Source organism: Phoxinus phoxinus (genome assembly GCF_949152265.1).
Source record: "Phoxinus phoxinus genome assembly, chromosome: 1".
NCBI classification, from domain to species: domain Eukaryota; kingdom Metazoa; phylum Chordata; class Actinopteri; order Cypriniformes; family Leuciscidae; genus Phoxinus; species Phoxinus phoxinus.
In genome coordinates this window covers 30,736,168-30,748,560 of record NC_136876.1, presented here as the reverse complement: position 1 = coordinate 30,748,560, position 12,393 = coordinate 30,736,168, and the positions used below count along the sequence as shown (strand labels likewise).

The following is a 12,393-nucleotide window of genomic DNA, read 5'->3' as shown; positions in this document are numbered from 1 at the left end:
AGGGGCCAGGACACACTCGCTCACTGTGTGGCAGTGCTGACATGTACAGCTGGGCCATGCTGCCACAGAGACACAGCTGGATGATTCTTGCTCTACATCCATATGTCCATCTATTCAAATATATCGATCTATTCAAAACCCACATCAATCTGTCTTTCTATAAAACACAATCTATAAGGGGCGTTTCCTCCGAGGAGGCAAGGGAGGCAGTGCCTCATCAAAAAATAGGATGAGAATATAATCCATATTACAAAAATGTGACATTATGTACATAATGTGACATTACACACAGCAGTGTCCAACAGCGAGACCATCAGGTAAAGTTACAGCGGGAGTCCACATCTCTACTGAGCCCTTTGACTTTTAACAGACCCCCTAAAGCATACGGTGGGTTTGTTGAGGGGTAATTGAGAATGAATGGGGGAAAGTCACGTGAGAGGAGGCAGTGCCTCCAATGTGCTATGATTGGATATGATTGGTTCATGCGATAAAACCCGCCTCTTGTTTTGTTCGCGAATCGGTCTGTATGAACAACATAATGGTGTTAATGGGACGACTAACTTAAAAGTAAGTAAACAACTCAGCTACTTAGATATAACCGATTTAGGTCACAATTAAACTAGAAATGGCCTGAAAACATGATGACCGTGTTTTTTGTTTTTGGTAAGAAATCAGCTTGGTGAAATTAAAGGTACATCTTCGTGTCTGTGACCAGTGTTTACCAAGCTTGATGACTGATGAAAATAAGTTGAATATTAAAAAGAACAGCGGAACACCAGTTCACAAATACAACTAATTGTTTAAATTGTAAGTGCCTTAAGCTATTATTTTGGAATAGATGTAAAAATGCAGCCATATCACCCTGTAACCCAAGACTGGTTTCCCACTGAAGCTAAGCGGGGCTGAGCCTGGTTAGTACTTGGATGGGAGACCTCCTGAGAAAACCAGGTTGCTGCTGGAAGAGGTGTTAGTGAGGCCAGCAGGGGGCGCTCACCCTGTGGTCTGTGTGGGTCCTAACGTCCCAGTGTAGTGACGGGGACACTATACTGACAAAGAGCGCCGTCCTTCGGATGAGACGTTAAACCGAGGTCCTGACTCTCTTTGGTCACAAAAAATCCCAGGATGTCCTTCGAAACGAGTAGGGGTGTAACCCCGGCATCCTGGCCAAATTTGCCCCTTAGCCTCTGTCCATCATGGCCTCCTAATTATCCCCATATTCTGATCAGTCTGTCTCCTCTCCACCAGTAAGCTGGTGTGTGGTGGGCGTTCTGGCGCAATATGGCTGCCGTCGCATCATCCAAGTGGATGCTGCACATTGGTGGTGGTTGAGGAGATTCCCCCCTTCTATGTAAAGCGCTTTGAGTGTCCAGAAAGGCGCTATATAAATGTAATGAATTATTATTATTATTATTATTAAATGCTTAAAAAAAACTACATTTATGAAAATTATGCTTGGTTTTAATAAACAGAACATTACCTACATAGTTTTATGTAAAAATGTATACTTGGTTTTAATAAACAGAACATTACCTACATAGTTTTATGTAAAAATGTATACTTGGTTTTAATAAACAGAACATTACCTACATAGTTTTATGTAAAAAATACAAAATAGAATAGTTTTTTTAATTTAATGTTTATTCAACTAGGAAAATGTGATAAAGTATAACTGGGACATGAATTTACATTTGATTTATAAAAAAACCTTCCTACCCATCCATCTCTCATTTTCAGCTTGTTTCTGTACAGCTGACCGCTCATATTTCACAGCTGTCCCGCTCTGAACGTCAGAGCTGCAGTGTAATCTGACAGTGCAATTCAGAAGAGGCTCTAGAGGCCGTCTGAAGCCAAAAACACAAGTGACCTGCAGCATCGGAGTCAAGTCAATTGCTTTATCTCTCCCTCCTGGCCTTCTTCAGCCCTCTTCACAGAAGTGTGGCAGGAGTGCTCTTCAGAGAATTCAGCACTGATGCTCTTAAAGTTTAACTCTGGGTTAGTGACGGTGACTCGGTTGGTCACATGAAAGACAGACAGCAATAGAAACCTATGGGATGTTTTGCCTCATCACTGTCTTTTCAAATGAACCTAAGATGGATTCATCTTAAACCAAGGGTTCACTCTTACAAGTAAATATGTGTCAATGGTTTTTGAACTAATAAAGTTCCATTACTTTTCTAGTCTTTCATGGTCCTGTGATAAGAAATCATAATAGATAAGGATTTAACAACAATGAATGGATAAAATAAAATAAAACTACTATACTTTATACATGTATTTTATGTAGGCACATTGGGTATTTTCAACAAGATGCCACAGCTCTATTTGAAAATAATCATTCTAGAATGATTGTAGTTTTGTTGGGGAGTGCATCTGCAAAGATAATACAAAATAATAAAGACTTTTTACACTGTAACTTTGTTAGTGCAGGGCCGAACAATTTGTAACATTTTGGTGTTCAAGCAATAACCAACTCAAACATAAGCCTTAAAGTAAACATAAAATGAACACAGTATAAAAAAAAATGTCTGGTTCAAAATATCAAACGTGTTCAATATGTGTCAACTCAAATCTGCAGACTAGCTTTGACTTTTAGAAAATAGCATCAACGTGTCCTTACTATAAATCAAGTAAAAAATCTGAGCAAAAGTCATGTAGTGTATTCCAGCATTTACTCTACACCAAGCACCTTCAAATATCAATTTATAATATAAAACAGAGCAAAACTATTCCCAAACTTACAATTTTCCTAATTTTTAAGACATTTCCACATCTGGAAATCACAATTTAAAGATCCCTTATTAATCGCAAGGTGCATTATCATCACTTGATAATGTGAATGATTATGTAATGGCTCATTCTAACAGTATCTTCTACTCAATGAGGAAAACTCAATAAACAATACATATAAAAGACAAAAGATCTATCTCCACTTTTACATTAGCTACATTCCAACAGTATCAAGAACACTCAGATGGTTGGACAGATGGCTCGAGATACCATTGTACTGTCAGTGTATAGTGACAAGCACTTACACAAATACAGCATATGCAAAAAGAAAGTGGAAAAAAGAAAAAAGTGAGCGAGAGTAAGTGTGCGAGCTCTAGATTGGCCTTAGTCATGGCGTATCAGCCTGTATCAGGCTTGTGTCCCAAGCCTCTCTCAGCGGTGTGCTGGGCTGTGTTCCATATCAAAGAACCACAGCATCCCACTTTAATCCTATGATATCAGAGCTGTACACTCCATCAACACTGATAATACTCTTCAATTAGCACTCGGAGCACTGCAGTCGCACATATCTGCTGTTACCGCTGCTGCACAAGCCATTTCAGCAGTACGCCATCCTCTGCCTCTGTCAGCTTCATTAAACCAGTCCTTAAACGCATCCGGCAGCCTTTTCATTAATGAAGAATTCTTTTTTATAGAATTAATACAATATAATTCAGCTACTTTATCATCCTCATATGCTGTGTCTCAAAACATATTGAGCTGTCTATCTACACTTACTAAAAAATACGGCGGTGGTGCCATACCATAGTTATGGTGTCAGATGGCACTTTACGTTTATGCATTTGGCAGATGCTTTTATCCAAAGTTTATCATTGCACTGCATTCGAAGAAATACATTTTATCAGTCAATGAATAACCTGGGAATTGAACCAATGACCTTGGTGTTGCTAGCATCATTCTCTACTATATGAGCTACAAGAACACACACATATCCATATATATATATATATATATATATATATACACACACACACACACACACACACTACAGTGCAAAAGTTTGAGAGATATTTGGGAGAGAAATTAATACTTTTATTCTGCAAGGATACATTTTGAACTTCCGATTCATCAAAGAACACTGACATTTTTTTATCACGATTTCTATATAAATATTGAGCACCACAACTGTTTCAAATCATCATATTAAAATTATTTCTGAAGGATCATGTGACACTGAAGACTGGATTAATTCTGCTAATGATTTAATATAGAAAAAAGTTATGTTACATTGTAATAGTATTTTACAATATTACTGTATTTTTGATCAAATAAAGAAATAGATTTATTTTACCGACCCCAAACTTTTGAAGGGTAGTGTATGCCATAGTAATGAATGATCATCAAATACATTTTCATACTTTTTTTAAAAAGTATATATTTTTGGGCATTACGAATACACCCAAAAATGCTGTCTAGGTAGGCAGCTTACTACGTTTTGAGACACGGTTATAAAAATTTAGTGCATCAATATATACATCACGTCTGAGTTTAATACACTCACTGTGCGGTTTCTCTGCAATCTGCCGATGTAAGTGGCACAAATGAATATTCCCTCAGCCGATGTTCTGTGCATAAAAGCCTATATCCCCTTCAACTAAAACCCCAGGCTCTTCAGAAGCAAAGAGGAGAATTAGCTTTTTTATGGCAGAATAAGGCATCAACATTTTTATTACGACAGGTTCAATTTGTCCATCTGTCCTCTGAAAGTCACAAGGCCAGACTAAATTAGTCATTCAATTACTGTGCTGGAAGAACGATTGCTCCGCTTGGTTAAGGGAAATACCTCATTTATATTGCATGGCTCCATTGTAGCTTTCCCGGAAGCGCGGGCGGCAGCGCCACACGCCTAAAGCCGTGCTTGTCCAAACTTACAGGATTTTCCAATCTGTCTTAAATGTCAAGGATTCATTTAGTATTCCTGCTCTATTTTAGGAGATTGTTGTGGAGAAAGGCCCTCCAGGATCTGACACACTGCACTGCAGAATTAAGCTATTAGAGAAGTTCAGCGAGCACTTACAGCAGATCCTATGGAAGAGAGAGGGAGACAGAACTCAAGACAGTGAGCTCTGCAGACAAACTGAGGAGAAGACAGAAAGAGGATGAGTCGAGGGAGAAAAAAGGTAGACAAGCGACGAGGGTTATCCAGAGCATCTACATCTACGAGAGAAAATAGATGGAAAATGAAAGGATGTAGAAAAGAGAGAGGCAGAATGAGGGAACAGAGGGAGGAGAGGAGGGGGTCTTTTGTTTATCAGGCTTTACCCAGCAGCATGCTGTATTTTCATGAAGCCAGTCAAAGAGGGGTTGCATTCAGATTCTGAACGCAGAGGGTTGATTCATTATTTAATGCTCACATTAGCATGAATGTATTAGTGCGCAGGTCCCTCCGGAGACACCTGCTCTCACATCTCCCTTTCCACTTTATATTCCAGAACTTGTTGTCCTCCCAATACCAAAGATTTCCATTGTCCTAACTCAAACAAAATGGGTCACCAGACGGCATGCTGGGTAGATGATCAAAGCCCGGGGAAAATCTATGTTGGTGAATCTCATGAACACACGGCCTTTGCATTTATTTAATTTCTTCTGAAATGCTTTAAAATTGAAATAATATCATAATGTATTGTAGATAATTTATATATTTTTTAATTAATTACCGTACTAATATTATTATTTGTGCATTACGGTAATAAGAACTGGGAAGTTGATTAAAATGGTCCTTGACTTTCTTTTTTTTTAATGTTGTTGACAGGTTTTGTGAGATTCACCCGGATAACAGATGTATCATATCCCAACCACCGCAAGATTGTGCCCGCATCCTCCACGGCACATCCCTGGCTTTCATTTTGCGACAAAAGTATTTTCTCCTTTTCTCAGCAGCCATATGCTCCACTCTGACACCGCAGTGACAAGGAGAAAGAACAGAAACATGTAAAGAATAAGCAAATAGGAGACAGCTCCCTTTCGAGCACTTTTAGGGAATATGTTATACTATTGACTGAGATGCCCCTGACATTCTGAGGCTTTTGTCTGGTTTTGTTGAGGCTTTATCTTCACACACAAAAAAAACAACAACAAAAAAACATTCATATCCTTTTAAAGCCAGCCTAGCCATGCTCTAGTAAAAGCAGGAAACTAACAGAGCTGAGATCCTGGGTCCTGCACACAGCCAAGAGTCATTGGCATTCCCGCTGTGTGCCGTCTAAGGCCGTATGTTTGTGTGCTTTTATCTGCAGGAGAGAAGATCTCTCAAATAAAGAATTAGATCATGTGTACTCGCTGCTTCACCTGCCAGCGCTCGAGTCTAGAGCAGCACTGGCTTGCTAATAACAGAGAGAGAGAGAGAGAGAGAGAGAGAGAGAGAGAGAGAGAGAGAGAGAGAGAGAGAGAGAGAGAGTATGAATGAATGAATGAAGAATAGAGAGAGAGAAACAGACAGAACGAGCCATTTTTGAGAGGGTGGTGGCGCGCATATTAAAAGGCTAGGTCAGAGGTGGTGGAATTTTTCAAGCCAGCTGAGAGCGAACTGCGATGACCACTGAAGCTATGAATAACTGATTCATAATGCATCACACGAGGTCATATAATTACTGGACATTTTTATTCAAAGCAACTTATAGTATGTGAACTCCAGAGACAGTCACCTTGAAACAACTTTCTCAGGGACACGCTGATGAGTTGGACTGTATCTGCACCTTTCCGGCCCATGAGTCAACCTGAACTGAATTTGACCCTTTTGGGTTCACTCAGGCCAAGGGGTCAAGGTATGACCCTGTTAGCCCCTGCTGGTAGATGCTGTAACTACTAATCTTTCTCCATTGACTGTCATTCAAAAAAGGCATGTATTCTCATGACATAAATGAATGCAATTATTTTTAAAATATGGTAATCAGAACTGGGTAAATAAAAAGTAATGTCACAATTAAATTAATATACTATAGGCCTACTGTTCAAAAGTTTGGGTCCGTACGATTAAAAAAAACGTTTCTGAAAGAAGTCTCTTCTGCTCACCTAGGCTGTATTTATTTGATTATATATATATATATATATATATATATATATATATATATATATATATATATATATATATATATATATATATATTGTACAATATTATTAAAATAACTATTTTCTATTTGAATATATTTTAAAATGTAATTTATTCCTTCTGAATTTTCAGCATCATTACTCCAGCCTTCAGTGTCACATGATCCTTCAGAAATCATAATTGCTGCTCAAGAAACATTTATTCTTTGTATCAATGTTGAAAAAAAGATGTACTGCTTAATATTTGGTGCTATACATTCTTTCTGGATTCTTTGATGAGTAGAAAGAATAGAAAGAACAGCACATATTTGAAATAGAAATCTTTTGCAACATTAGAAGTGTCAATTTCAGGCATCCTTGCTTTAAAAAAAACAATTTTTTACATAAAAAAACAACAACAACAACAATAAACAACCAAACGTACTAACGTACTAACCGCAAACATTTGAATGCCACTGTATTTGATGACCAAATAATAAAAACTATTATAATTTGAAATGTTTAGGACATTTTCCTGCACTATGAGACAGGATTTTGGTCACTGCTTCAGGAATGTGATGTATACAGGCGACTCACCCCTTTGCAGATGGCCACAGCCTCCTTGGACATGGATTTGGGATAGGACACATGGTGCTCCATGATGGACTGAAAAAGCTCATCCTCATCCTCACCATCAAACGGGGGCTGTGGGAAGAGACCGAGCGAGAAGAGAGGGTGAAGATGACAGGAAGATGCTGTTTGCTGTCACTATAAATGGTCGACAATAATAACATGGATTATGTCTCATTTGCTTGCAGTTTTCACTCGTGTTTCTTTAACAATCAGAAATTTGAAAGTCATCACCATAAAAGTGCCTCTTCAAATCTTGTTTATTTAGGGAAGACTAGAGAGAATTACGACGTCCTTTTGTCAGGACAGCTCAGCAGCAGCAGTCTCCGCTGGAAACAATTCAGACTTTTTTCTCTAGCGTTCAAAGCTTGACTTGTTTCAGAACAATTCATAAATAATTGACTGAGCCCGATAGGCATGAAATACTTGCCGTTAGTCTCGGGAGATTTGCAGAGCGTAATTAATAAAAACTGACCTTGAGATAGCGAGAGGTGATTTACTGCAAGCAGCAGAGAGGAAATGAAACAGAGCGAATGAGAGAAGGCCAAAAAGGCACAAACCCCTTGACGTGGGCCTTCTTGATCTGGGTTGTCATAACTCTTACCTGCCCAGCCAGCATCTCGTAGAGCAACACTCCAAAAGCCCACCAGTCCACTGACTTTCCATATGGCTGGTATGCGATGATCTGAAACAGACACACACAGAGCGTAAGGCGTAAACAGAACCAATTACAAATGGGTAACACTCCAAGGACAACTGTAATTATTTAAATCAATCCGCACAATCACATGCTGGAGAGTTTCAGAAGCCCTGAAGTGTTGAAATGGTGCTTTCAACATACGTGCTGTAAAATGTCTTGCACACAATATGAAATAGCTAAAGCTTTGAGGACTAAATTAACTCAAATCCTTCCACTCCGACAGCGTGTTGTGTCTGGCTTTGGGAGTGTGTTGTTGACATGAATCCATCTCAGGTTACACTTGGAGCTGTACCATGTGGTGCTCGGTGACGTGAGATGAACTTTCTATTACATGATGCTGCCTCTGGGTAACACCCATTTTATGGTTTGACTTATATGAGATGCCAATGCAGTGGTTAATATTGATAGGATGGCTTTCAATAAAACAATACAAAAGCTTTTCTTGGACATATTGTGTCCTGGTGGTCATCTCAAAATCCTCTTTTGCCATATTTTGCTCTGGAGAAATCCCCTGGGAAAAGCTTTTCTTTGTAGATTTTTACATATCAAAAATAAGATTCACATTTGTTAGTGAGTTAACTCATTTTAAAACATTTAGACATTTACAGAAATGATTTATAGGTGATGTGAAACTGAATTAAGTGAGTTTGCTTTCTAAAAACAACACCGTATGAGAGAATGCAGTCATTATAAAGAAAACTGCAGCTATCATGTGTTTCTTAGCTATTCTATCATAGCTGTGTTTCTTATTCATATTTTTTATATTATTTATTATTAGGGTGTTTAACTTACTGGTATTTTACCTGATATTTAAGTTGAATTATCGATAATGTTAATCTAGAGCAGTTATATTAGATTCTTCCATAACGTTAACCTAAGGATGGTCACACTTAGCACAATAAATTTTTTTTATATTATTGTTCTTTGCCGTTTAACATTTTTAATATTGTAAAACCAGGAAAATGTATAGTCACTAGTCACAAAATCCTGTATTTGATTCATTTCCTTCTATTGTAGCACAGATTTGCCAACATACCTCATTAATAATCTCATTACTAATCAGAAACTACAGTAGTTATAGAAGGAATATGTAGAGGAGGTCCCTTTATATACCGGTACTACCATTAAAAAAATTGGTGTCTACAAAAGAGATCTATTTCAAATAAATGCAGTTCTTTTGAACGTTATATATAACAAAAGAATTCTGAAAAAAAATATGATCACGGTTTCCTCCAAAATCTGCATATTCAGCTGATTTCTGAAGGGTCATGTGACACTGAAGACTGGAGTAATGATGCTGAAAAATTCAGCTCTGACATCACTGGAACAAATAACATTTTAAAATGTACTACAATAGAAAAACAGACATTTTAAATCGTAATAATATTTCAAAAAATTACAGTTTTTACTTTATATTTTATCAAATAAATGCAGCCTTGGTGAAAAAAAAGAGACTTCTACTTTCAAATGAAAATATATATAAAAAAATCGTACCAATCTACCACCTTTTGAACAGTATAGTAAAAAGTACCTCCTTCAAATATTATTTTTAAATACAGTTTATGATTAGGCCAATCTGGTCAAATGTTTGTGAATCAGTCCGAATCAGACTTAACAATTCAGTCAACTCACTTCCTCACTGAGTCGGCTCTGATGTTGAAGTTTTCATGTATTATCCCAATATAAGATTAGTCTAAGTACTAACTGGTAAAGGTGGGTAGGTGTGAGACCAAGTACAGGTACAGGTACATTATACACACATTAAATATGTAGGCCACTGGCTCTTCTCTCTCATTCAATACTTTGCTACTCATCAACAGACATGTACCTTTCGAAGCACTTACCTCAGGGGCGATGTAGTCAGGGGTCCCACAGAAGGTCTTGGTGGTGACTCCATCAAGCATGTTCTCCTTGCACATCCCAAAGTCAGCAATTTTGATATGACCCTCAGCGTCCAACATGACGTTATCCAACTTTAGATCTCTGATGAACAAAGAGGTGAGATGAATCGGTGGAAAATGCAAATGGGCAAGAACAAGGAATGACTTTGAGAATGAGTAAATCAATGATGTTTGAGTTTGTGTTATATTATATTATAATATATATATATATATATACGGACTAGATCTGATACGCTGTTGATTATTGCTGCTACTGCTAATACCGGTATATAGACAGACACACTACTGTGCGCATATAAGATATGCTGCTGCTGCTGCTGCATGAATAGACATACAGAAATCCACTAGCAGATCTAGGCAGGTGGAGCTGGAGGGTTTCAGAGGAAATTTTAACTACCCCACAGCAAACAGTGAAAATATTTCAACATTGATCAAACAATCTCATTGGCTGCACATACACACATATACATATATATATATATATATATATGCGCGTGCACACACACACGCGCACGCACACATGCACAAAACACAATATTTAGCTATGTAGCTCTTTTTCCCCCTAAAGTATTTTAAATGAAATACAGTATGGATACATCACTTTTAAATGATTCACAGAAAATGTATGAATTTACCAACTCTATGGCTGTATTACAATCCAAAACAATATTTAATCATCTTTCTTAAGTCATGAAACTAGTCTAATAGTGCAGACTTAATGGACAAATAGCAATAAAGCATATATTAAAGCATTACAATATTCATTAACTTTTTTTATGTCGCCAGCAAAATCATCTCAACTACACCATTAATATTCATCACACTGGCCAGCCTATGCAGCTTTACCGGTGAGCTTGATGAAGGAGAAAAAAGGGCTTTGTAAAGAATTCATGAGTGTTGTCTGTTTGCAGTGGAAACATGTTTTGTGTTAACAGACTGGATTACAGCCCAACTTCCTGTTTAGGCCATCGTCCAGGGGCTGACTTGCTACACTGGTACAATGAAAAAGAATAATGTTTTTTGCAATGTAATGAAACGCGAAACAAGTCAAAACGCTGCATTATTTCATTAAGACGCATGTTTAATTAATCACAACCCAAGATTGTGGAAAAAAATTGTGGAAAGACGTATTGTTTAGTCAATGTTTCACTGGCTGAATGATCGTCACTCAGTTAAACAACAGTACAATAAATTTAATGGACAGTACGTCCATCCTTCAAAGCCTTGTTTTTGTTTGCGTCAAACTAAATACAGCATCGACTCTTAGATCAATTGCTATGTGTAAGCAAGTGTGTTTTGTGTGTTGCTCTGGAAGCGAGTCGTCTAATATCCCAGCCCCTCTATGCTTGCTGTGGCCATACCAATTGTTAACAGCAAGTCTTTTTCCAGTTCTATGTGTGACTAATATGTGTGTTGCTGTCTGGGTTTCACTCACCTGTATATAATTCCCCTCAAATGCAGGAAGAACAGGCCTATGGCAATTTCTGCAGCATAGAACCTAAAGACACACACACATCTGAATCAATATGAACATCAGAGCCCAAGAGATTTAGATTCAGTTTTGCTGCTTCTCTTTGAAAATGTGGATGGTCAAAAGCCGGTCAGATGGCTATTATCACAAAATAAACTCTGACACTAAGTAGAGGGGACTGCATAGTGTTACGACGGTCCAATCAGAATCAAGTATTCCAGAGATCTGCCTAATAAATCATTCATAAAGGTGCGTTTGATAAAGGTGTATTTTCTGTTGAGAGCACGGAGACTGGAGCTTTGCCCTCGGAAAAGACATAAGAGAGATTAAGCAAGCCAGATATCTGTTATTAATACAAGCATGCAGTAATCTTTTATTTATCAGGTGGCGTGTTTGTCTGTCCCATATTTTAGAGCAACATTTGAAGAGAATTAGCATCTGTGTTCAGTGACTAATGCAGCTGGGGGTGGAGTAGAAAACAGGCCTCACTACAGAGCCAGATTATGTCAAAAGATAACTTCTGTTTCCAGGCCAGAGCAGCAACTAGCCTTCGGCTATCACCACTCAGAGAGAAAGAAAAACGAGAGGAGAATTTGCTAAACATTTGCAACCCTTTTACAGCTTCATTTGAGCTTCATTTACAAATCTCACCGAGATTTGTCTGCCATAATTAACGCTGTGTTATTACCATTTGCGGTAATTGTTGCTAAATGGCTTTTTGTTTAAAACTAGATGTTTGTGCGTATTTTGTGAATAAATGGTGGCTACAGTATATATCCAGATACTGAAAGAATAGGGGAGAATGAGCAAAGTAAGAAGAAAACCAAGTGTAGCGTCAGTTCTGACAGGTCTCTCAGCTGATCCACGTCTACCTATAG

General features: G+C 37.9%; 1 protein-coding gene across 2 annotated transcripts in view; it reads right to left on the bottom strand.

The window, feature by feature from the left end:
* The window catches only part of prkcbb (protein kinase C, beta b), a 144,164-nt gene that overhangs the window by 23,724 nt on the left and 108,047 nt on the right, over nucleotides 1–12,393 (bottom strand). For both annotated transcript variants that reach the window (XM_079618958.1, XM_079618957.1), the window contains exons 12-15: nucleotides 11,480–11,542; nucleotides 9,988–10,126; nucleotides 8,048–8,128; nucleotides 7,411–7,518 (exon numbers count right to left, since the gene is read on the bottom strand). In XM_079618958.1, coding sequence (XP_079475084.1) covers nucleotides 7,411–7,518; nucleotides 8,048–8,128; nucleotides 9,988–10,126; nucleotides 11,480–11,542 — 391 coding nt within the window. The remainder of the gene's footprint in view (nucleotides 1–7,410; nucleotides 7,519–8,047; nucleotides 8,129–9,987; nucleotides 10,127–11,479; nucleotides 11,543–12,393) is intronic.